This window comes from Geotrypetes seraphini, chromosome 15, assembly GCF_902459505.1.
Source record: "Geotrypetes seraphini chromosome 15, aGeoSer1.1, whole genome shotgun sequence".
Classification (NCBI taxonomy): Eukaryota; Metazoa; Chordata; class Amphibia; order Gymnophiona; family Dermophiidae; genus Geotrypetes; species Geotrypetes seraphini.
Window position 1 is genome coordinate 54,084,750 of NC_047098.1, and position 26,055 is coordinate 54,110,804.

The following is a 26,055-nucleotide window of genomic DNA, read 5'->3' on the forward strand; positions in this document are numbered from 1 at the left end:
GCCTGCTCCTCCTCAACCTAGGTGTTATGCCTATGGCCAGGGGGTAACTGAAACTCAGCATACTACGTGATATCTACGTCCTCAAGTCTGCTTATCTGCTATCTTGACCGAATGTGACCTGGGTGTTGCCAACACAAAGACCAAAAGAACAGTAAAACCAGGTTGACCAGGTGTCATAGTGAAGAAAGCTGGTTTCTGCAGGATCGGCTTGTATAACTATGAACCCAGCAGTTTTCACCTGATATAAGAACGGGACTTTTCCCCCAACATCAGAATTCTTCTCGTTGCAACCACGGGGCAGTCCCATACCCTACCCACCTATCAATCGCAGGGATTCCCGATTGTGAAGGATGGTGATGCCTGGTATCAGGGTGAAGTTATTCTATTTTTATATTCATCTATATATATAAGTTAAATAAAGGATTATTGTCTGTCTATGCTTTTATATTGTCTGTGTGCTTTTCTGAGTGTCACTGATCATCCCATCTGACAGAAATAAGTGGCGGAACACTAGGAAGCAGAAACAACAACCACGTCAGCAACCTAAGCAGCAGGCTGCTCAGCAAAAGCCTATAGTCTTTTTGATGTGTTCCTCAGGAGCATAGCCATAGTTCCCATTCTCCAAACTCTGCCTCAGCCGATTGGAGAGCGACTTCAACACTACATAAATCATTGGGAGCTCATCACTACAGATCTTTGGATTCTAGATATCATTCATCAGGGGTATGCTCTACATTTTCATACCATCCCTCCGGATTATGCTCCAAGAGAGTCTATTTTGGACCCTGTACAGTCCTCTCTTCTCCTTCAGGAGATTCAATCACTTTTTTGTCTAAATGCCATAGAAGAAGTTCCTCTATCTCACCCGTTACTTCTTGATTTCAAAGAAGACAGAGATCTCAACAAATATCTAGTCAAAGAGAAATTTTGGATGCTCTCCCTCGCCCTGCTCTATCCGCTTCTGGATCAGAACGACTGGCTATGCTCTCTGGATCTCAGGGAAGCCTATACTTGCATACCAATTCATCAGGCTTCAAGGAAATATCTTTGCTTTCAAGTGAATAAGCGTCATTACCAATACAAGGTTCTTCCTTTCGACCTGGCTTCTTCTCCCAGAGTCTTCACGAAATTCCTGATTGTAGTGGCCGCATCCAGACGGGATGAGTACTTTGGCCAGTCAGTATTACAAAATTTATTTTCTTAAAGGCCAACACTCCTACCTTCCCATTCTGGTTAGTTTGGAGGTCACCCATATGTGAGAATATGCTGCCTGCTTGTCCTGGGATAAAGCAGTTATTTACCGTAACAGGTGTTATCCAGGGACAGCAGGCAGATATTCTCACAACCTCCCTGGGTTGGCTTTTTAGCTGGCTTATATTAACTGAGGGACCGCGCTCCTGTGTTGGGTGGGAAAGCACTCGTGCATGCGCGGTGCGGGCTATCGCAAACTTTCTAAAGTTTTAAAGTGGCGATGCACTTTTGAAGTGGTCCGTTCCGGGGCTCCGTCGGTGACGTCACCCATGTGTGAGAATATCTGTCTGCTGTCCCTGGATAACATCTGTTACGGTAAGTAACTGTGCTTTATTTGCTTCCCTGGTTTTTAAGCCAAAGCTTTTTCGCTCCAAGAGATGTATACTTAAAATTGTTAGTTGACTTTTAGAGGGAACTGTAGTTTGACTTCTGACTGAGGATTGTCACTGTAATGGTTGTGCTGAATTGAGTAAGGTTTAAAAAAAAAAAATAGTTGCAAATGAAGACATATGGCTTTGTGGCCTATTAAAGGCTGGTTTTGATTTGATCTAGAAGTCCTAAGGATCAGGAGACTAATGGGCCAGAAGAAAATCTGAGAACCCTTTTAATAATTTTGGATTTAAGTGATCTGGCTTAAAATATTGCAAAGCTGCTTATAATTTAATTTAATAGTTTTGATGTAGCACAAGTTACCGTAAGGCTTCAATTTGCCCACACTTCTGCACAAGCAAAATTTTCAGAGGCTTCTGTTGGAAAGGACTCAGTAAGACTAGAGTTATGTTGGGTATCAGATTTTGTTTTATGTATTCCTTCCCCCTCCTGCTCAGATTTTCCCATATTATTATTATTATTTACACCGTAAGCCATATTGTGAATGCATATTTTGTGACTCATTTTAGGCTGTACTGATGCAGTCAAGGGAGCAGGTCTCTGAGGAACTAATAAGGCTTCAAAAAGAAAATGAGAGCCTTCAAGGGAAGCACAGCCTACATGTGTCCCTGCAGCAAACTGAGAACTTTATCTTACCAGAATCCATTGAGGTAACCTGTTTCCTTTTCTTATCTTCTCTTCTAAATTGCACAGTAATGTTATTAACAGAAGTGTTTTGTCCTAGCTAGGTTATATCTTCATTTATTAGAGCAGGGTTGATTGGTTCTGACCTTCAAGAATTGTGAACAGATCTAATTTTTACAGCAGCTAAAACTGTGCCATATTCAGATATATTTCTTGAATATTTGTTGTGGATATCCTGAAAGTTAGATGTGTTTGTGTTCTTGAGGGCAGACAGGCACTGCTTCTGCATCAGAGTTTCACTAGATAAAATTTCAGTGACCATTATAAAAAGCTATGTTTACTGCTTTGAGAGTACATGTTGTGCAGAAATCTGTTAACTGCCATTTGTCTTCCAGTATATATAAAAAATCTCTTTGCAATAGAATTATGTGAGCCTCTTCTCTTTAGTTAATACTGCTATAGTTTACCAGATTGAGTATTGTCAAGTTATTCATTTTTTTTAAGAGGACCCCTCAGTGAGTCACTACTTATTAACTAGCATTTGCTGGTGCTCACTTTAAACTTACAGCACATATGGAGCCAAACAGGCTCCTATGCTGTTAGTAGTGATCTTAACGAAAGAAAACAAAACCCCCCCCCCAAAAAAAACTCTTGTGGAGTGACGATGTTCCTAAATGGACTTTATTTGAAAGTGTCAAAGTTCCAAAGGTACACTGAAATCATTCACATAAAATAATTCCATCCACATAAAAATAAATCATCCACATAAGAGCCTTAAAGGACCTAGTCCGCTAGGGATACAGGACCCAAAACGGTCCGCGTTTCGACAAAATGCAAGCAGTGTCTCACTTCCGGCTCACCACACAATTGTTTCCCACGTACTCACCTTTATAGGACCCCCAGGGACCCCTGAAGAAGACTTTTTGTCGAAATGCGGACCGTGTTGAGTTATTTTCACCATCTGTGGATTTTTGGCCTGGCGGGGCCTCTGCACCACCTCAGCCATCAAATTTGATTTCGCTGAGGCGGTGTTCCCGTCCATGTCACACCCGCTGACTGGATTCAAAAAGTGTGGTCGCTGCACTCAGCCCATTTCAATTACAGACCCACATAGCTGGTGCTTACAGTGTCTCGGGCCCAAGCATTGTATTGAGAAGTGCAAACGTTGTTCTTTAGCACTCTCCAGACCAGTAGAGGTTAATCTTTATGAATGGGTATATATCCAATCATGACCAGCAGGTGGAGACTGAAAACAAAACTGTGAGATAGTACATAAGATATCCCCTTCTCTATTCTCATCAGTCTACTTCAGTCTCCAGCAGGTGTTGCGTGATCTGTACCCATCTCTCTTGGTAGGGCTGTTGGAATTTGTTTAGGGGGTTTCTAGGCCCTGTTTTTGGCCGGACAGAGCTTGGGCGGGCCCTGTTTAGGGGTCCGTCCGACCTCGGGGGTGTTAAACCCAGCGGGTCTCGAGCGGGGTCCCTCCCCCCACTTCCTCCACCTCCCCACATTTTTTTAGAGGAGCCTCAGCAGTAAGCCTTGTCCCCTAAATCAAGCAAGGCATATTGCTTTGAGAGCCTGTGGAGTCTGTTCTGTACATAAGAACATAAGAAGTGCCTTTGCTGGGTCAGACCAGAGGTCCATCGCGCCCAGCAGTCTGCTCGCAAGGCTGCCCAACAGGTCCAGGGACCTGTGTAGTAGTCCTCTATCCCCACCCCTCTATCCCCTTTTCCTTCAGAAAATTGTCCAATCCCTTCTTGAACCCTAATACCGTACTCTGTACTATCACGCCCTCTGAAAGCTCATTCCAGGTGTCCACTACCCGTTGAGTGAAGAAAAACTTCCTAGCATTGGTTCTGAATCTGTCCCCTCTTAATTTTTCCGAATGCCCTCTCGTTCTTGTAGTTTTTGAAAGTTTGAAGAACCTGTCCCTCTCTACTTTCTCTATGCCTTTCATGATCTTGTAAGTCTCTATCATATCCCCTCTAATTCTCCTCTTCTCCAGGGAAAAGAGCCCCAGTTTCTCGCCTTCCATTTCTTCATCGATAGCTTCGGTTTGCCCAGGTGGACGATAGTACAGGGCCATCTTTATCTTGGACCCTTTCCTTCCGGGTATTTTAACCCATAGCGATTCCAATTTGTTGGTCGTCTCTTCTGTGTCTACTCTGATCAAGTGTATGCTTTCTTTTATGTATAGGGCTATTCCTCCTTCTTTCTGACCTGATCTGTCCTGGCGATAGAGATTGTACCCTGGTAGTGCTGTATCCCATTTGTTTTCTTCATTCCACCATGTTTCGGAGACCCCAATGATGTCTATATTCTCAGTTTTGGCCATGACTTCTAATTCCCCCATTTTCTTCCTTAGGCTCCTTGCATTAGTATATATGCAATTTAGGTCCTGGTATTTTTTTGTCTTCATTTCCTTTCGCTTTGCTTCGAACTTTATTTTCTTCTCTTGTGCTGCAATCCTTTTGTCCTCCTCTTCTGGGTTAGTCAACTCCTGTGTTTTGCCCAGTGCTTCTTCCCATTTTGCTTCGAACTTTATTTTCTTCTCTTGTGCTGCAATCCTTTTGTCCTCCTCTTCTGGGTTAGTCAGCTCCTGTGTTTTGCCCAGTGCTTCTTCCCATTTTCCCTCCGTAGATACTTTATTCGAAAGTCGACTGTCGGCTTTCCCCTTCTTCTTAGTTTAAAGCCTGTTCTAGTCCTCTCCCGACGTTGTTTGCTAGAAGTCTAGTTCCCTCCGCACTCAGGTGCAGTCCATCTCTCCTGAAGAGCTTGCTCTTACCCCAAAACGTTGTCCATTTCCTCACAAAGTGGAACCCCTCATCTTCACACCATCTCCTCATCCAAGCATTTATTGATTGTAGGTCCGTCTGCCTTTTCACATCTGCCCTCGGTACTGGTAGGATCTCTGAGAACGCTATCTTCTGGGTCCTTATCTTCAAGTTCCTACCCAGAATCTTGAACTGTTCTATCAGTGCACTTCTTCAGTAGTCTCTCCTGCTGACATCATTTGTACCGATGTGGATCACTACTGCAGTCTCTTCTGTCTCTGCTCCTTCCAGGATCTCTCCAATTTTGTCCACGATGTCCTTTGTTCTTGCTCCTGGAAGACAGGTCACTAGTCGATCCTCTCTCCCACCTGCTATGTGACTGTCTACATTCCTTAGGATTGAGTCTCCCACTAGGATCACAGACTTTCCCTTCTTCAATTTTCGCTTCAGTTGCAGGTCTGTGTCCTCAGTGTGCTTGACTGCTTCCTCTTCTAGGCACTGGCAAGACCTTGCCTCCCCTTCCTGCGGAGTTCTTCTAAGGGCATCTTTTTCTTGGAGTCCGACTGCTCTTGCTCTCTATTCCTTGCGGGTATCTCTTTGTCCTTCCTATGATGTGCTTGTTCTTCCACCCTCCTGTAGGCCTTTTCGATGAACTCCTCGAGCTCCTGACTTGTTCCTCGATGTGCCTCTCTCTCTCTCTGGATCTTCAGCTGTCCTGAGCGGGTCTTCTGTCCTGTACGGGTCTTCCGTGATGTAAAGTCCCTCCAGTTCTTGAATCCTGTACTTCATGCGACTAACCTCCTTCTTCAAGCTTTTCAGCTCCTGACACTGACTGCATACATACGACTGCCTCCCGGAGGGGAGGTAATCGTACATATGACAGTCCGTGCAGTACACTGGGAAGCTCATCCTCTGGATTCCCTCCGCTTCCATTGCTTTCCGCCTATTTGGAGTACTTTCTACTATTGTACCGGTGCCTTTTGCTTGTATGTGTGTGCTCTCTTCTGTACCTGCTTCTTCTGTGTGTGTGTGTGCTCCTTTTGTGCCTGCCTCCCCTTTACCTTCTGTGTCTGCCGCTTCTTTCTGTGCCTGCCGCTTCCTTGCCTTGCTGCCTTTTGCTTGTCTATGCTATCTTTGCTATACCTTACCTTCCTTGTGTGTGTGTGTTCCTTCTGTGCCTGTCTCCCCTTTACATTCTGTGTCTGCCGCTTCCTTACCTTGCTGGTTTTCCCCTGGTGTCCTTGGTTGTGGTGACCTGGTCCTTCGCAAAGGCGCTCTCGCTAAGGCGAGCGCCTTCACCGCGCGCCGAACGGCCGCGCGCCGTTGGCTCCTCCCCTTTTAAGGGGGAGTTCGGGCTGCCTCTGCCGACGTGGTGGGGGTGGGCGGAGCTTACGCTCGCCGCTGCCCCAAGCTTTCTGCTTCCCTCTGCCTCCTTCGGATCCTTCTCTGTTCAAGTAGCTACTCCTCTTCTCTCCTGCTGTTCGGCACCGCGTGTGCCGCTTGGCTCCTTCTTCCTACTCCTCTCTTGTAAAAAAAAAAAAAAATCCTGAGGTAGTGCTGGTGTAAAGGGTTGTTTCCTTTTAAGAAAACTGTATTTTGCTGTATTTTTGCACTAACTGGCACTTTTCTTCTAGCTAGGTCGCATATGGAGCAATTGTGCCCTTCTCCGGGGGAGTGGGACACAATTTGGTCCAGCTGCGAGGCACTCGCGGCCGGCCTGAACTCGGCGGTTTGGGCCGGTGGGGCAGTGGAGCTCCGTTGGCAGCAGCTGCAGGCGTCCAGAGCTCCCCGGCCTTAGTGCTTCACGAGAGAGCTGCAGGCAGTGAGGCAGCCCGGTTTGCTCTCACTACCTCCGGAGGGATTCCCCGAACCGCTGACGGTGGGGGAAAAAGAATTCCCTCTCAGCTGATTTTTCAACAGCTGATGCCGACTTGCCTGCTTTAGCGTCTGGGACAGTTTAGGTTTCCCAGCCGCTACAGGCCCTGGAGGGGTTATTTTTGGCGGGATCTTCGCCATTTTGACAGATAGTTCCCTCCATTTTGTCTGCAACCTCAGGTGACCTTCCCCCTGTTTTGCAAACACAGGGGCAGGTTTCAGCAGGCACCTCTGCTGGGGCAGGGAGTCCCTGGGAGGTTTTTTCCCCTGATTTAATTTCTTTCTTTGTGCAGACAGTTGGGGGTCCCACGTGCGCTCGGGGGGTTTCGGGTGTGATTTTTTTCCCTCTGCACCCCCTGTGGTTTTGCCTCCCTCTTTTCGTTTGGTGTCCCCTCTTCCTCTTCGGATTGGTGGTTAGAGGAGCGTTGTGGTGTGGATGGGGCCTGGCCGCTTTGGCGGGCATCCAGGATCCTCTAGAGGGGATGGCCGCTGGCAGTGGGGCATCGGGTTTCCCGTTTTCTGGCGCAGAGGCGTCCGTGGTGCGCCTTTTATTCAGAGGGATGCACTTTTACACCTGATTTAGCAGGTCAGTTGAGTATCAAAGAGCAATAGAACAACAGATGATCCAGTGTCCCTTTGTCTAGATGACAGTGCCAGAATCTATTAGATTTAAAACTATCTTATTTCTGTAAACGAACCAGGGTCCAGAAACTTCTATATAACAACAAAAAAAACATGTTTGTCTCATAGATGCTGACGCTGTACATCTCATCCTCCAAGTCCAAATTCGTGATCATTGAGACGCAGAAATCTGCTGCTTTATCTCAATGCTCCAAATGTCTCTAAGACTAGTTTTTGGTTTTTTATTCAAGAATCCAGATATTAATTTATACCACTGGGTGGCCTGATGTCCTAGGAAATCTGTCTGGAAGCACATGACCTGGAAGCTATAATGATTTTTTAGATTTTGCCAATCAGGGAACCTCTTCTGAATGGCTTGCTTCAACTGCACTTATAATTATCACAGCTCTACTTGAATTCTAAACTTTATGTTAAAATATTTTTCAAATTAAAGTGAAGTGCTCAAACCTTATAACCAGTGCTTTAGTGATGTCACTAAATTGAGGTTAACAAGAGGACCATCATCGCCTTCACTGTCCCCTGACCACCCTTAATATATACACAAGGCACTCCACGTGCGTTGTTATATCCTGTATTGTACTTATCTTTGCCAGGTGGTTGATTGTATAACGTTATTCCTCAATGATGATAGAGTGCCTAAAACTTGTGCTGGTGGGTTAAAATAAGCCGTTGTAAGCCATTCTTTCTATAGTCCCTGTCCCCCCGACCCGAGTTTCATCTCTTCATCAGGGAGGGACACTAATACTATTGTTGGCTCTCTAGGACAGGACTGATCCAAAGTGTTGGGAGTGACACTAGACCGCAACCTCACCCTTGAAACTCACACCGACGTACTAGTCAGAAAAGGCTTCTCTGCCTTATGGAAACTAAGAACCATCAGAAAGTACTGCGATGCAACCTCATTCCGCTTACTGGTGCAATCCTCTATTCTCAGCTTACTCGACTACTGCAACATTATCTACCTGGGGTCCTTCAAAAAAACCATTCAAAGACTCCGTATCATCCAAAATTCGGCAATCTGACTGATCTTTGGGCTAAAAAAATGGGAACACATAACTCTTTACTACCAAAAACTCCACTGGCTATCCTTGGAAGCAAGAGTGCAGTTCAAGTTTGCCTCTCTCTGTTTCAAATCCATTCTTGGTTCAGCCCCCTTATACTTGGTTCCCCATTTTACCTTAGACTGTCCATCCAGACCCACTCGCAGAACTCATCTCTTCAGCCATCCAACTCTAAAGGCCTGCCGATACAAAAGATACCTGAACAGAACACTTGCCTTCCAAGCAGGTCATCTAAATGATTGGCTGAGCAATTCTATCTCGCGCTCCTCATCCTACCTAAACTTCAGAAAATTATTAAAAACTAACCTATTTAACCGATTTGTAACCTAAGATATCTTACCCGACCCTTGTCCCCCAAGATCTCTTTTGTCATACCTCTGCCTCCTGCTCACCGCACATTCGACCCCTTATATTGCACCTGTTCCCTGCTTACATATATTAATTGTATCTGTATTTGCTGATTGTACTCATTCGCTGATTGTCCAGCCCTTCTTTGTTGTAAACCGCCTCAAACTACTATGGCTTTGGCGGTATATAAGAAATAAAATTATTATTATTATTATTTTTGACAGTATACATTTAGTGGAAGATAATGCCAGGTTTCGACAAATCACAATTGCCTCATGAGTCACTTGTTGTTGAGTCCACCTTGAAGAAGTCCTCTTCAACTAGTGTCTATGCTTCTGTCCCTCCTGGCAGAGAGGGTTGCACCATGGATAAATTTGGCAGACGTCTATACCAGAACTCCATTCTTGCCAACAGGTCAGGAAACTACAATTTCTTCTTTTCCTGTTACCTGAAACATCTAGTTAAGCAATTTTCTGCTTACCAGCAGTACATTCCTGCCTTCAAAACGAAGGAATTCCAACATCTTGTCTCCACCGTCCTTCAGTTACGAAAGTATATGGTGCGTTCGGCTTACAACACTTTTGAGCTCACCTCCAGAGCAGCGGCCATCTCAGTGGCCATGAGGCGTCTGGCGTGGCTTAGAGTGTCTGACCTAGATGTTAATCCCCAAGACCATCTCGCTAATGCTCCATGTCTAGGTGACGAGCTCTTCAGACCATCTACCGACACTGCCACACAGAAGCTTTCTGCTCACGAGACAAGATGGGACACTCTGGTCAAGCCAAAAAAGAAAACACCTGCCTCTTGATCTTTTAAGCCTGCTCCTTTGTATCAGCGCAGGTTTTCTACCAAGGCTTCTGCTTCTCCTTGTCCTACATCGAAAAGGCAGAAGCAGCAACCATGTCAAGCAAAAACCCAACCAGCTGCTCAACCAAAATCTTCCCAGCCTTTTTGATGTGTTCCTGCAGAGCGTAGCCACAGTCCCTCTTCTGCAATCTCTCCCTCAGCCTTTAGGAGGACAACTTCAATATTACATCCATTGTTGGGAGTTCACTACCTCTGATCTCTGGGTATTAAACATTATTCAACAGGGTTACCTTCTTCACTTCACAACCCTTCCTCCAGAGCATACATATTTAAGAAATGCTAAACAGGTTTCAACAAGGCAAGAAGACATTAACTAACAGTATCACTATTAAAATCTTCTTTAAATTCATCCTACAAGATTGTTTTTCCAGTTTTTTTCCCTAAGCCTCATTCTCATCTAGGAGAATCGGCTCTTTACACTCTGGATTGTAAACATGCTTTAGCCTATTACATCGACAGGACTAAACCACATAGAACATCTCCCCAACTTTTCCTCTCTTTTGATCCTAACAAGTTGGGGCATCCTGTTTCCAAGAGAACGATTTCCAACTGGTTGGCTGCCTGTATATCGTTCTGTTATGCTCAGACTGGACTGCACCTGGAGAGTCATGTCACATCCCACAAAGTCCGAGCTATGGCAGCTTCTGTAGCTATCCTCAGATCTACTTATATTGAGGAAATCTGTAAAGCTGCCACCTGGTCCTCAGTTCATACATTCACATCACATAGTCTGGAATCTTTTTCCAGATGGGATGGGCACTTCGGTCAGTCAGTATTACAAAATTTATTTTCTTAAAAAAGCCAGCACTCCCATCATCCCATTCTGGTTAGCTTGGAGGTCACCCACATGTGAGAATATGCCTCCTGCTTGTTCTGGGATAAAGCACAGTTTCTTACCATAAAAGGTGTTATCCAGGGACAGCAGGTAGATATTCTCACAACCCACCCATCTCTTCTGATTGACTTCTTAACTGGCTTATCTCAACTGAGGGCCTGCGCACCTACATCGGGTGGGAAGGCACTCGCGTATGCTTGGTACGGGCTATCATGAACTTTCTAGGATCTTAAAGTACATGTCACCCACATGTCAGAATATCTACCTGCTGTCCCTGGATAACCCCTGTTACGATATGTAACTATGCTTTATATCCATTTGCTGAACTGTGTTCCACTCTGATTTATGATTATTTTGAGGCTGTAGAGGATGAGGGGGGAGAGGTGCAAGTGGTTAAGGGAGGGATTAGGGCAGGGCTGCCCAAGTCTGGTCCTCGAGATCTACTGACAGGCCAGGTTTTCAGGATATCCACAATGAACATGCATGAGAGAGATTTGCATACCAAGAAGGCAGTGCAGGCAAATCTCTCTCATGCATATTCATTGTGGATATCCTGAAAACCTGGCCTGCCAGTAGATCTTGAGGACCGGACTTGGGCAGCCCTGGATTAGGGGATTTTCATTTCTGCTTAAAACTTTTGGTTGAGGAGAGGTTCAAAAATGACAGAAGTTTTAATGGGCTTCATTCTTTTATTGTATACTTAACTTGGGTGCTTTTTTATGTTTGTTATCTTTGTAATTGCCTATGTATTTTGTGATGTCTGAGTTATATAAATCCTTGTAAAAATAAAAAAATATTACTTTTCTATATAAATGTTATATATCTTTTTGATATAAAAGATGTTGTAGTCTGAAGTTGATTCAATTCACTGGCTTCCTGTTCTGTCTTTTAAGTGTTTTAGGGGTTCAGCACCAGAATATTTGGTTACATTTTTTTTGTTTTTCTTTGTTTAATAGAGATAAGTGCACTAAGGATTCATTACTGTTCTATTTTTTTTCCATAGGCTGTTGGCTTTCAGTATAAGGTCATAATTAGTTCCTTTTGTTTTCAGGCTTGCTTGTATTTGGAATAATTTACCAAGAGAGATTAGGATTCTGGAGTCTTACACCCTCTTCTACAAAGCCGCACGGTAACGGCCCCGAAGCCCAAAGAGATTTAAAGGGCTTTGGGACTATTGCTGCATGGCAGCCGCTAGCGCGGCTTTGTAGAAGAGGGGATAGTTTCATAGTCTTTTGCAAGCATCTGTGATAAGTATTTGTGTCTGTTTTACAACTACCTTTTTGTGTGTGTATATTATATTAGTATATTTTCCCAGTTATTTCTGGTCTTTCTTTTCTGTTATCCACTTTGAACCTTTTTGGGGATTTGGCAGAATATGTCTCAGATCACATTAGAAGTGTAGTGCAGATGGACGAAGTAGGAGTACTTAAAATACCTTTTTCAGCATGTACAGTCTCTCACTAAACAGCCTCTTTGTCTAATCTTGATTCCTAGGAACTTCATGAGTTGGTATTAAAGTATCGTGAGAATATTATTGGTGTTCTGACTTCAGCAGACCACTTGGAAGAGAAGTTAAAGGCAGAAATTTTATTCTTAAAGGAGCAGATTCAAGCAGAGCAGTGTTTAAAAGAAAATATTGAGGAGACTCTGCAGCTAGAAATTGAGAATTGCAAGGAAGAAATTGGTAAGAAAGATGAAGAATGTAGAGACATAGTGGGAAGAGTAATCTAAAGTGATGACATTTATTTTAAATTTTGTTTATTCTGCAACAGTGGACAAAAACACACTTTCTAAACTTAAGCAATTAAAATAAAAAAGAACACATGCACAGCTCTGAGCCAAGGCCGGTTTGTTCTGCAAACACTACATACATACATCCTTATTAAACAGATCCAATGATCAACCCAAACAAACCTTTATGAAATAACACACTTTCACCTTCCTCCTAAAAGCCATTTCCAGTGCAATGGGTGAGACATTCTAAACGAGTGGCCCCATGGCCGCATGCTATCTGCAGAAGGAATCCAGTTTGGATTTTTTTCTGTGCCTCTTCTGTATTTCATTGAGCTCCTTAGCTGCACCAACAGTCTTTTCCTTCTGCACGCATGCCTGCAGGACTCTTCACATTTTATTATTTTATTTGGTGTTTTGTTCCTTTTTTTTCAGGATTCTTCTGCTCAGAGCGTTTCTTCAGTTTTGCCTGCATTGAGATCACACAGACTTCAGTCTGTAGCTGGCAGGCCAATCCCAGTGGGTACCTATTAGCCAACCTGCTTAGTTTTCTTTAGAGCTCAGGGCCAGCATGATTGGTGGCTTCCCTCGCAATTGCTATGCACTGTGGATTGCTTCCTGAGTCGTGATGCTCACAGATGCCATCCTTTGGGGATGGGTAGCCCACTGCATTTGGCATCCCATTCAGGGATATTGAGCACCTTTTATTTATTTATTTTGATTTCTATCCCGTTCTCCCAGAAGCTCAGAATGGTTTACAAGTAGACATTCACAATCGTTTGAAAACAGACTAGTCATGACAACAAATAAGTTACAGTGGAAATGATACGGTTGGAGCTCAGAGCCATTCGGTTGGCTCTAGTGTGCTTGCAGAAGACTTTGGTGAGGCAAGCAGTCAGAGTTTTCTCTGCAACTTATCAGCAGTAGCCTATGTCAATTTCTAGGGAAGTGCCAGGAGCAACTGTCTGGCTCAGGAGGCCCGCCTTCTCTTTTGGTGGGCAGAATGCCACCTCCAGGCACTCTCAAAGGCGCATGTGGTAGGAGTCAACATTGTTTGGGCCAATATCTTCAGCAGACAGCCCTTGAATCAGGGTGACTGGACTCTTGCCCCAGTAGCGTTCCAAGCCATTGTGCAGCACATGGCTATGGCAAAGAACATGAAGGTATCTTTAGTTGAAGATCTAAGCTCGGAATCGAGGATTTCAACGCTCTGGTGCAACCATGGCCTCAGGATATCCTCCTGTATGTTTTTGCTTCCTGATCTACGATAGGCTGAGTCTTCCAGTGGATCGCGGACTTTCCAGGACATATCATTCTGGTGGCTCTAGTCTAGTCTCGTTGGCCATGGTAAGCAGCTGTGTTGTGTCTTTGCCACAGTCGAGGCCTTCAGTTGAGCGTCCATCTGACCTACTTTGTAGGTTCAAATCTGCATTGAGGGCCTGGTGTTGCTTTGCACTTACAGCATGACTCTTGAGCTTTCAGCTTTAGGTCACAAGGACTCTTCTGATGGGGTTCTTGGCACATTTCTCATGTCTAAGCAGTCGACTGCTATATCTGCTTCCGCTACTGCATGGAAAACTTTCCAACTTGGTACGCTCCGGTATAAGTGGAGCCATATTTCACTCCCTTTTTGGTGGTACTGTCCTTTCTCCAAGCTAGTCTTGATCTAAACCTCTGCGGCATCTCTTCGGGTCCAAGTCGTTGGGCGTGTTCGTTTTTGAGCTTGGGGTTATCCTTCGTCTTTGACATCTCTCCCTGATGTGGCCAGATTCCTGAAAAGGGCTCTTCGCATTAGACCACCGATTACTCTGCCGTTCCCTTCATGGAACCTCAACCTGGTGCCATCTAGTCTTTCCAAGATTCCCTTTGAACCCCATCGTGATACTTCCCACTTAGACATCAAGATGGTCTTTCTGATTGCTGTTCCGGATTCCAAGCTCTTTCTTGCAGTGAACTGTTCCTTCAGATCTCGGAGACAGGGATTTCCTTGTGCACAGTTCCTCCCTTTCTGCCAAAGATGGTTTTGGCTTGCCATGTTAATCAGGGAGTCCATTTGCCTGTTTTTCAGCCTACTGATTCAAAGACACAGGATCATGTTTTGAGGAACCTAGATATGCACAGATTGCTTCTTCGCTATCTGGAGGTCACACATGAGTTTCGTCTTTCTGACCATTTGCTTGTGCTGATTCATTTGGCCATTCTGTCATTTTCCTGCTTCTAAGGTGACGATTTCCAGATGGATCCATGAAGCCCTTTAGTCAGCCTACATTCTTTCTGGGAAACGGTCTCCTTTTTCTGTCAAGACACACTCTTCTAGATGTATGGCTTCTTCGTGGGCCAAAGCTAGAGCTGTCTCCCCTGAGGAGATTTGCATGGCAGCAACGTGGTCTTCTCTACCCATGTTTGCCCAGTTTTACAGAGTGGATGTGGTGGCAAAACAGGCCTTTGGGTCCTCAATCATGGGGGTCGGTGCAGTAAGCCCATCCTAGCTTTTTGCGGATTGCTTTTGTACGTCCCACTTGTCTAGAATGTCTCACTTATTGCCTTGGGAAAAAAGATGATATACTTACCCTGGTAAGCTCTTTTCCAGTAGATAGTTGAGATATTCTAGACTCCTGCCCTGTCCTTTCTGCGCCTTACTACTTCTCAGTTTGTTTCATGTGTCTCCAAGTTGTAACTTGGATGCCAGTCCGCCCTTGGTCTGGGAAGTATACTGTATATATGTTCCTCTTTTTGGCAGGAGAAGCTTCTGAGCTCCCTTGAGATTTTTGCCAGCTGTTTGCATCTGATATTCTCATGCTACTCCTTTGAGAAGAACAGTTATTTATGACCTTGATTTATTATGGGTGTCTCCACGTTGGTTTGATGGCCCTTGATGCTTGGGTACTAACTGTAGGTGGAGCTAAGAAGCTCAATGAAGTACAGAAGAGGCACAGAGAAAAATCTGAACTGTATTCCTTATGCAGATGGCATGTGGCCATAGGGACACTACCCACTTGTCTAGAATGTCTCACCTATCTACTGGAAAAGAGCTTTCCAGGGTAAGTACATAATCTCTTTACAGTTAAGATTCCAGTTGAAATTTCAAATGCATAATATTCCAGTGTGTAAGACCATAATTGAACAAACTTGCAACCTTTAGTGCACCAAACATAATGAATGTATCCCATCTTTGATTACCAGTTTTTCTTATTCTCTGCTTTTGGCAAAATGCTTTCCAAACTTTCCAGTGCTGATTAGCAAAATCCAGGTTTGTGCAAGTTTAGCTTATCCTATGCAGTGAATCTGCTTGTCCATGTAAAGCATTTGAAAACCTTTTTTAAGCCATTTACCTGGTTTTGCGGCTGATTGCTGTCCTTTGCTCAAGTAATAGTACAAGCCAGCTTTCTTAATATATGCACTTTTAGCCAAATTGAATAGGCTTTCCTGCAGGTACGCTTGCTTTACGTTATGGGACTGAAACTGTGCACACATGGAATTTTTCAAATATAGGCATCCTCCTGGCTACCTGCTCAAATAAGGACAAAGGGGGAAATTCTACAAGTACAGTAGAATCTCAGCTAACTGGAATTCAATTAACCTACACACTCAACCAACCGGCAAAAAAAATTGTCCGCCAAAAAATAATGGTCTCATGCGCTCCTAAGACAACATCCAAAGTGGTGCTCCTGACCCAATAACCTCACCTCCAGCCCCATAGGCATCAGCAGTAGCCACAAATCTCCCTCCCTCCATCTCACGGAGCATTTCATTGTGACAGTCACCAAACTCCCTCCCTCCCTCCCTCCCTCCATTCCCAAAGCCCCAGACCCAATCCTGACAACCTCCAGGTGTATGTCTAGTGCCCAGAGTTGGGTGTGGGAAATGGTTTCATTGTTGTAACAGTTACCCATACATATCTTAAAGAACTTTAAATAAATAGCTCTCAAATTTAATATTTGTTGGTTTTGCAATTTTATAATTTCAGTTATAACGTGCCGTGAAAAACATTTGCTAAAAAGGTTTGAGAGACACTGAAGTAAATTGTAGTCCATTTTGAAGGTAGATATTCTCTTGGTGTATGGCATTCTCATTCCTGGATTAGTAACCATGAATGATGATCTTGACAGCACCAGATTTTGTTTTGATGTTGAATTAGAAAACTAAAACAAAAGAATTGTCTTCAGCAGCCTTAGCTTTAATATAGGCTACCAAGGAGCTGAAGGCAGCACTCCCTCCCCCAATATGGGGTTCAGTTTCTACTCTGAGATGTTTTGCTGGCTCTTCCTGCTGGTAGTGGATGTACCCCACTCATCTGGACTGTTCTGGTAGAACTCATGGAAAGGAAATTAATAGGTAAGTCCATGTTTCCCCTTTCAGGTGCCCAATACATGTATATAATAACCTGCATGTTATCAAATGTCTCATGTTGTTCAAGAACTTTCTTGAATTCTTTTTTTTTCCTCTCGTTTTGCTTTGCTTCATTGGAGTGCAGACATCTTAGAAGGTAGGAGGATTGTATTGTAGTAGCTCACTGGTGTCTTTAAGAAGTGCATGGAAGAATTTTGTTTGGGAAATACCAAAACAGAAGGATTTTAACTCACATTTATTAGTAAAATCTGTAAGTTTTATACTATCACCAAGGCTAAGTGGGTCCTGAAAATCACTTGCACTGGCTATCGTGTCAATTTTCTAAACACCCTATCTTATCACCTGCCTCCTTCCCTGACTTATTAGGATGATGATATTTCTATTCTGAAACTCAAACTCTTAGCTCTGCTTCAAGCCAATGACACTGAAGAAGTACCTCAACTGGAACTGTTCCAGGGATTCTACTCCCAGTATTTCCGTGTCCCCAATAAATGGGGCAGATTGTAGCCAATTTTAGACCTCTACAAGCTCAATTGCTGTGTGAATGTTTCGATCATGTCTCCTCTGTCTCCTCTTTTCAAGGGAGAACAGGCCCGGCTTCTCTAATCTCTCACTGTATGGCAACTCCTCCAACCCCTTAACCATTGTAGTCACTCTTCTCTGGACCTTTTCAAGTAGTACCATGTTCTTCTTCATGTACGGCGACCAGTGCTGGACTCAGTATTCCAGGTGAGGGCGTAACATAGCCCGGTACAGTGGCATGATAACCCTCTCTGATCTGTTCGTGATCCCCTTCTTAATCATTCCTAGTATTCTGTTTGCCCTTTTTGCTGTTGCTGCGCATTGTACAGACGGCTTCATTGACTTGTCGACCAGTACTCCCAGGTCTCTTTCCTAGGGGTCTCTCCTAGTACTGCCCCAGACATCTTGTATTCGTGTGTGGGATTTTTGATACCAACATGCTTTACCTTACACTTATCCATGTTGAACCTCATTTGCCATTTTGCTGCCCATTTCTCAAGCGTGGTTATGTCACGTTGCAGATCTTCACAATCCCCCTGCATCTTCACTACTCTTTATAACTTTGTATCGTCCACAAATTGAATCACCTCACTCGTCGTACCCATTTCCAGATCGTTTATGAATATGTTGAAGAGCACAGGTCCAAGTACCGAGCCCTGCGGCACCCCACTGGTGACGTTCTCCCAGTCCGAGTATTGTCCATTTACCCCCACTTTCTGTTTCCTATCTGCTAGCCAGTTTTTAATCCACGTGAGTATTTCACCCTCTATTCCATGGCTCTCAATTTTTCGAAGTAGTCGTTCATGTGGAACCTTGTCGAACGCCTTCTGAAAATCCAGATATACAATGTCAGCCGGGTCACCCTTGTCTATCTGTTTGTTTACCCCGTCGATGAAGTGCAGCAAGTTCATCAAGCAAGATCGTCCTTTGCTGAAGCTGTGCTGACTGGTCCTCATCAGTTTATGTCCGTCACGGTGATCAGTGATGCAGTCTTTTATCAGCGCCTCTACCATCTTTCCCGGTACCGAAGTCAGACTCACCGGTCTGTAGTTTCCTGGATCTCCTCTCGAACCTTTTTTGAAGATCGGCGTAACATTCGCCACCCTCCAGTCTTCCGGAATCCTTCCCGATCTAATCGACAGATTGGCTATTAGTTGAAGCAGTTCAGCTATAATCCCTTTCAGTTCCTTAATGATCTTCAGATGGATGTCATCCGGTCCTAAGGATTTGTCACTCTTAAGCCTATCAATCTGCCTGCATACTTCTTCTAGACTGACTGTTAACCTTGTCAGTTTCCCATCTTCGCCTCCAGAGTATAGCCTGTCAGGTTCCTGTATGTTGTGTATGTCCTCTTTGGTAAATGCAGACGCAAAAAATGTGTTCAGTTTATCGGCGATGGCTTTGTCCTCCTTTAGCACTCCCCTTATTCCATTATCATCCAACGGTCCCACCGCTTCCTTTGCGGGTCATTTCCCCTTAATGTATCGAAAGAAAGGCTTGAAGTTTTTCGCCTCCTTGGCTATTTTTTCCTCGTAGTCTCTTTTGGCCCCTTTTACTGCTTTATGGTACTTGCATTGATGCTGTTTGTGCTTTTTCCAGTCTTCATCCGTTTTTGACCTTTTCCATTCCTTAAACGAAGTCTTCTTGTCTCTGATCGCTTCCTTCACCGCTACAGTGAGCCTCGCCGGTTCTTTGATCTTTTTCCTCTTGGCTCCCTTGTTGATACGCGGTATATATAGATTTTGCGCCTCGGTGACTGTGTCCTTAAAAAGGGACCATGCCTGCTTAAGCGTTTTAACAGTGCTTATCCTCTTCTTGATCTTTTTCCCCACCATGAGTCTCATCCCTTTGTAATTTCCTTTTCGGAAGTTCAGTGCCATGGCTGTCGTTCTAGATCGATGTTTCGCCCCTGCATCTATGTCGAAGCAGATTATATTGTGATCACTGGTTCCCAGCGTCCCCTCTACTTCTACATCTTGCGCCTGTCCTCATAGTCCATTTAGAATTAAGTCCAGAATTGTATTTCCTCTCGTGTTTTCCTTGACAAGTTGTTCCAGGAAGCAATCGCCTACAGCATCCTGGAACTTGGTCTCCCTACCGCAGCCGGAGGTGCCTAGATTCCAGTCTATACCCGGGTAGTTGAAATCATCCATGATAACTGTGTTGCCTCCCTTGCAGTTGCATTTGATCTCATGTTTTCTTCGGTCCACCATGTTTCTGTGATACCGATGATGTCAAAGTTATCCTTTTGTGTCATAGCTTCTAATTCACCCATCTTGTTCCTTAGGCTCCTTGCGTTCGTGTATGTACACTTGAGTATGTGGCCTATTCCTTTCTTGCATTTCCTTCCCTCTTGTGTCCCTTTAGATCTGTCTTGCCTGAGATCTGGTGAGTCTTCTTCGCTATCTTTCTGCACGGTATCCTCTGGGTATACCGGTTCCCGAACCATCGACTCTCTCACTCGGTCGACTGTCGGCTTTCCCCTTCTTCCTAGTTTAAAAACTTCTCAACTTCTCTCTTGATGTTGTTTGCCAGAAGCCTTGTTCTGTCTCTGCTGAGGTGGAGTCCGTCCTTCCTGTAAAGCTTGCTCTTCCCCCAGAACGTCGTCCAGTTGTGCACGAAGTGGAATCCTTCTTCCTCACACCAGCGCCTCATCCACGTGTTGACTGCTTGCAGCTCCATCTGCCTCTTCTCATCTGCTCTGGGTACCGGCAGGATCTCCGAGAACGCTACCCTCGGTGATCTGGTCTTCAGCTTCCTTCCTAGCATCCAGAACTGTTCCTTCAGTACTTCCCTGCTGTAATTCCTGTTGCTCACGTTGTTAGTTCCCACATGGATTACCACCGCCATATCTTCCTCTTTCACGCTGTCGATGCGGCTCACTATGTCTTCTATCTTGGCTCCCGGTAGACAAGTCACCAGCCGATCCTGTCTTCCTCCTGCTATGTGGCTGTCAACTTGCCTGATGATGGAGGCCCCCACAATGATCGCTGTCCTCTCTGACTTCTCTTGCCTCTCCAGCCTCAGATCCGTGTCCCTGGTGTACGCCCATCTCTCCATCCGTAGATCCGTGTCCTCTGTGTACTTTCATCTTCCCTCAACTTGGTGATGTCTTGCATCTTCCTGGAGGTTCCCTTCGCTGTTTCCAGGTGTTGCTGCTGTGTCACCCATTTCTTCCTTGTGTTTGTCCTTCAGGTGGTCCTCACTCACTGTGGGTGTGTCCCAGCAGCTCCACTGTTGCTGATGATTCTCCACAGCCTCTCTGTATGCTTCATCTATGAACTTCTCTAATTCTCGGATTCTTCCTCAGTGGTGTCCTCCGTCTTGAAGTTGTCTGCGTCTCTATCCTCCTCCTCCACTGCTCGAAGTTCTTCTCGTTCCAGTATTCTGCCTTCCAGGAGTCTAACTTGTTTCTTCAGGCGCTCCAGTTCCCCGCATCGAGTGCATACATAAGACCGCCTCCCAGAGGGGAGATAGTCATATATATGGTAAACGGTGCAGAAAACTGGGTAGCTCAAAATCCTGTTTCTGTCTGTTGTTTCCATTGCTGCCGCTTGCTGGTCCGTATGAAGTGGCTTCTCCCTCCTTGCTGGTGCGGCTGCTGGTGTCTCCCTTCTGTCGGTGTAGCTGCTGGTGTCTCCCCTGCTTGCTGGTGTGGCTGCTGGTGTCTCCCCTCTGTTCTGCTTGCTGGTGTGGCTGCTGGTTTCTCCCCTCTGTCAGTGTGGCTGCTGGTGTCTCCCCTCTGTTCTGCTTGCTGGTGTGGCTGCTGGTGTCTCCCCTCTATTCTGCTTGCTGGTGTCTCCCCTCTATTCTGCTTGCTGGTGTCTCCCCTCTGTCGGTGTGGCTGCTGGTGTCTCCCCTCTGTTCTGCTTACTGGTGTGGCTGCTGGTGTCTCCCCTCTGTTCTGCTTACTGGTGTGGCTGCTGGTGTCTCCCCTCTGTTCTGCTTGCTGGTGTCTTCCCCTCTGTTCTGCTTGCTGGTGTGGCTGCTGGTGTCTCCCCTTTATTCTGCTTGCTGGTGTGGCTGCTGGTGTCTCCCCTCTGTTCTGCTTGCTAGTGTGGCTGCTGGTGTCTCCCCTCTGTCGGTGTGGCTGCTGGTGTCTCCTCTCTGTTCTGCTTGCTGGTGTGGCTGTTGGTGTCTCCCCTCTGTTCTGCTTGCTGGTGTGGCTGCTGGTGTCTCCCCTCTGTCGGTGTGGCTGCTGTGGTTGCCCTTCGCAAAGGTGCTCTCGCTAAGGCGAGCGCCTTTAATGCACGCCTTCGACACACGCTGAACAGCTGTGCACCGTTGGCCCCTCCCCTTTTAAGGGGGAGCTCCGGATCTGAGCGCCAATGTCAGAGGGGTGGGCGGAGCTACCTCTCGCCGCTGGCCCCTCTCGCCTGCTTTCTCCTCCTGCCCTTCTTCTCCTCCTCCCCTTGCTCTGATATGCAGCTGCTGGTTTGCTGCTTTCACTCCAGTCGCCTCCCGACTTCTGCCTTTTCCCTGCTCGTGTGAGATGGAAACTTTCCCTAAAGATCTCTACACAAGTTTGTTGGTAAGAAGGAAGGAAAGATAACATAAGAACATAAGCAATGCCTCCACTGGGTCAGACCCGAGGTCCATCGTGCCCAGCAGTCCGCTCACGCGGCGGCCCAACAGGTCCAGGACCTGCGCAGTAGCTCCCTATCTATACCCCTCTATCCCTTTTTCCAGCAGGAAATCGTCCAATCCTTTCTTGAAATCCAGTACCGTACTCTGTCCTATTACGTCCTCTGGAAGTGCATTCCAGGTGTCCACCACACGCTGGGTAAAGAAAAACTTCCTAGCATTTGTTTTGAATCTGTCCCCTTCCAATTTTTCCGAATGCCCTCTTGTTCTTATATGTTTTGAAAGTTTGAAGAATCTGTCCCTCTCTACTCTCTCTATGCCCTTCATGATCTTGTAGGTCTCTATCATGTCTCCTCTGAGTCTCCGCTTTTCCAGGGAGAAGAGCCCCAGCCTCTCCAATCTTTCAGTGTATGAGAGGTTTTCCATGCCCTTAATCATTCGTGTCGCTCTCCTCTGGACCCTCTCAAGTGTTGCCATATCCTTCTTAAGGTACGGTGACCAATACTGAACACAGTACTCCAGGTGCGGGCGCACCATTGCCCGATACAACGGCAGGATGACTTCTTTTGTTCTGGTCGTAATACCCTTCTTAATAATACCCAACATTCTGTTTGCCTTCTTCCCGGCCTGGTGTGGCCTGATTTGTGGTAGGGTAGGATTTTTTTGGATAGAAATGTAAGGGGTTATAAGTATGCAGACCCTTCACATTCAGTACGTTAGTAGAGGGCAAATAAATGAGGGAAGAAGCCTTTAAAAAAAGAAAAAAGGTACAAATAATTCATGGTGATATCTAGTATTTGTTTACCTTTTGCTATTTCCAATTTATATTATAGGAAGTGGTTGACATTTGAACATATGTGGTATTTGTAAATCACCAATAAAATAAAATTTAAGCTAAAAGAAGCAAAATAAATTCTCCTTGTGATGATATTGTACTGCAAGAATTAGCCCTGGATGTTCAATGATCGGAATTTGCAGAATTTAAAAATATTCTGGTCATTGAACATCCAGGGCTAATTCTTCCTATAGAAGCTACTGGAGTTTGTCGGGTCCAATCTTGATTTTTCTGGGGGAGAGGTAGAGGGAAGGGGAACCAGAAGCTCTGTTGCCATTACCAGATATTAACCAGGTACCAACTAATATTCAAATCAGTGCCTTGGTTAGCTTGGTGATTAAGCTTTTATGCTATCCTAACTTTAACTTATACACATATTGCCCTAACTATTTAGGGCAATATATGTATATTGCCCTAAATAGTTAATTACCAGCTCCTCCAAAGCTCCGTCTAAGTTGCACCCATGGACCATTCCACCACTAACCAGACTGCAGAGGTTGATTGTGATGGTGTTCAGTGGCATTGTCTGGTTAAATGCCACTGAATATTGCCAGTTAAGCATCCAGAAACAATTTAACCGGGTAGGAACCTCTTTTGCCCGGCTAAATCACTTTGAATGTTGGGCGGATTGTATACAGAATTCCCCCAGGTGTAAATAAAAATGGAGAAGGTATTAACTGGCTTTATTGAGAACAGTTGAGCTGCATATATACACACACCGTTACTAGCATGCATATTGACAAGCCAATTTAATTTTTTAGATGTTCTACTTAACTAATTAGGAATAATCTCTTGAAACAAATAGGAGCTGATGTACTGTATATAGGCAATAAGGCATTTTTCGGTCTGGAGGACCCAAATCAAACTGGGGATAAAAGGGAAATTAATGTCCTGTATTGAGACAGCTTCAGTACAGGATTTTGCTCCTTTAGAAAAGTAGTGCCATGCTGATTTAAAAGTTGGGAATTTTTGTGCATTTTTCAGTCAGTGACAAAATTAAAAGGAAATAAGATAAAGGATTTTGTTGTGGAAGGAGATTGATTTGTGAAAACTAGACTTAAGCTCTGAGCTTAAGCCAAGATGACATCTTATCCTGGCAACATTCAGGAATTTCCCCAGTTGTTTCATAATGGTATGATTTGTAAAGTGAAAGTGACTCAAACGCAATATCTACAAAAACATGTAGCTGTACAGAAGCATTTCAGATAAAATTTGCCATTTGCAGAAGGGAAATGAGACTTGACTTTTGTAATTCAAAAGTATTAGATCCCAATGATAAACTAAAATTTTCTTCTTTCTGTAGCTTCCCTTTCCAGTCTAAAAACTGAATTGGACAGAATAAAATTACAGAAAGATCAAGTAAGTACATACTTTTGAAGGCTTTTGTAAATGTCCTTCAAATAAAAATGAATATTCAGCTGTAGATTTGATAAAGTGTTACATATAAATGGGGGAAGGCAATTTTCCATAGCCTATGGACCTGATGGGTAATTTTCAAACGAAACAAGAAAAGCAAGTACCATAAATTATATCGGAAATGAAACAGAAAAGATATTTTAAAATAATCATAAAATTACAATGAACATTATCAAACACATGAAACTACAAAAGCAGTAATATAGGAGAACTGAAATGGGCAAATGGTTTTCTTTGGGTGTCGGTGATTCTCTTGCCCATAAATAACCATGTTCAACACATTGGGCTAGATTCACTAAGCCCACCGATCAACTTCCGACCACTTAGCGACCCCTTTACAACCCGATTTCCCTCCGACCCGATTCACTAACCTCTGTCCCGATTGTCCTCCGTTCTGCACATGCAAATGAGGGGGAATGGCATTCAAATGGAGGCAGGAAGCGATTCACTAAAATAAAAAAGCAACACCGACTGGGCTGGCCGATCTAAAAATAAGCGACTGCTGAGGACCAATCTGCCCTGCCTTCTGTCGTCCTGCTCTCTGCCCTGCTTCTCTGCTCTCAGCCCCGATCTCTGCCTGTCCCGAATCTCCTGCTATCTCCTGCCTGCTTAAGGCTGTGACGTCTTTAAAAAGTTTCCCTTGACTGCTGAAAGAGCAGGAAAGCAGAGAAGTTAAACGAACAGAAGAGAAGATCTCTCCTGCCTGCCCCGAATCTCCTACTCTCTCCTGCCACCCCAACTCTCTTGCCCTTCTTCGCACTACGAGCCTGTGGTTTTAACCCACGGGTTTAAAGCGGGTTAAAACCATGGGCTCATGAAGAAAAATTAAAAATAAAAAAAGATCACTGCTCTTTAGCATGCGCATACCATCTACAGATGGTCTGCACGTGCATCAGGATCGCTAGAGAGTGATCCCAACAGTCGGATGGAAGTGTGATTCAGATCGAGGGCAATTTGTGAATCAGCCCCCCCAGACACGGATCGGATCCAATCCGTGCCCTTTGTGAATCTAGCCCATTCTCGGATACACTGTATCTTTTTTTACCTATTTTTGGACAGTTGACTGGAAAATTTTCTTTAAAGGCACGAGTTAATGTGACTTTTGAAATGAATGTTAATAAAAAAATTGAAATAAGAAAAGACTGTATGATGATACCTTATTGGGCTAACAATACACATTGGCCTACATTCTCTAAATTGCCTAAATTAAGCCCAAAACGCCGTTTAAAACAGTACTTAAAAAATGTTAAGGCACCTTAGTGCCTTAAAAAATGGCACCAGAATCATGCTTACCAATGCCTAACACCACTGTAAAGCCATAAGTTGCATTAGGTACCAGTAGGTGCCTCCGGAGGTGCAATTCATGTCAAAGGTAGACCCCAGAAATGTAGGCCTTGAATACCCTGGCCTACATTTCAGGCACTTAACTTTGCCGGAGGCGCAATCTCTAAATGGCACAGTCATGTGATTGACATGTGATTAGCGGTCACCGATAACAGTGCCATTTAGAGAATCCAGGCCATTTTGACCAGGTTTTAGGGAGATAAAATCTTTCAAAGGTCAGGACAGTTTTTAATTCACTAAAGCTAGTCAGAAAATATATTAAGTTTGTCCAGTAAGTCGGTAGATTCTTGTTAGAACATGCTAGGGTGGAAAAGTCCCTAGGTGCTAAGTGATTGCTTTATGGAGCCATTGATTCAAAGAGAGATGACTTTTAGTTCTAGTTCTTAACAGTTACACAGGACCTGATGCAAGGTGTGGTGGAGCCACTAGGCAATAGTGATCACTTTGTGACAGATTTGTCATCTGGCAGTCTGACTCCCTTATGGGCTTTTTGCTTTGCATACGTTTGAAAACTATTGCAATATTAGTTTTTTGCTTCTACAGCAAGATTTTCAAAGTTTTTCTTGTCCTGCCTTATTACATTTTTTACATATATTGTGCAGCATT

The 26,055-nt window shown here is 44.6% G+C and overlaps 1 protein-coding gene across 2 annotated transcripts in view; it reads left to right on the forward strand.

The window, feature by feature from the left end:
• RABEP1 (rabaptin, RAB GTPase binding effector protein 1) overlaps positions 1 to 26,055 on the forward strand; it is a 149,730-nt gene that overhangs the window by 102,475 nt on the left and 21,200 nt on the right. For both annotated transcript variants that reach the window (XM_033922011.1, XM_033922010.1), the window contains 3 exons: positions 2,151 to 2,291; positions 12,162 to 12,351; positions 23,993 to 24,048. In XM_033922011.1, the coding sequence (XP_033777902.1) occupies positions 2,151 to 2,291; positions 12,162 to 12,351; positions 23,993 to 24,048 (387 nt within the window). The remainder of the gene's footprint in view (positions 1 to 2,150; positions 2,292 to 12,161; positions 12,352 to 23,992; positions 24,049 to 26,055) is intronic.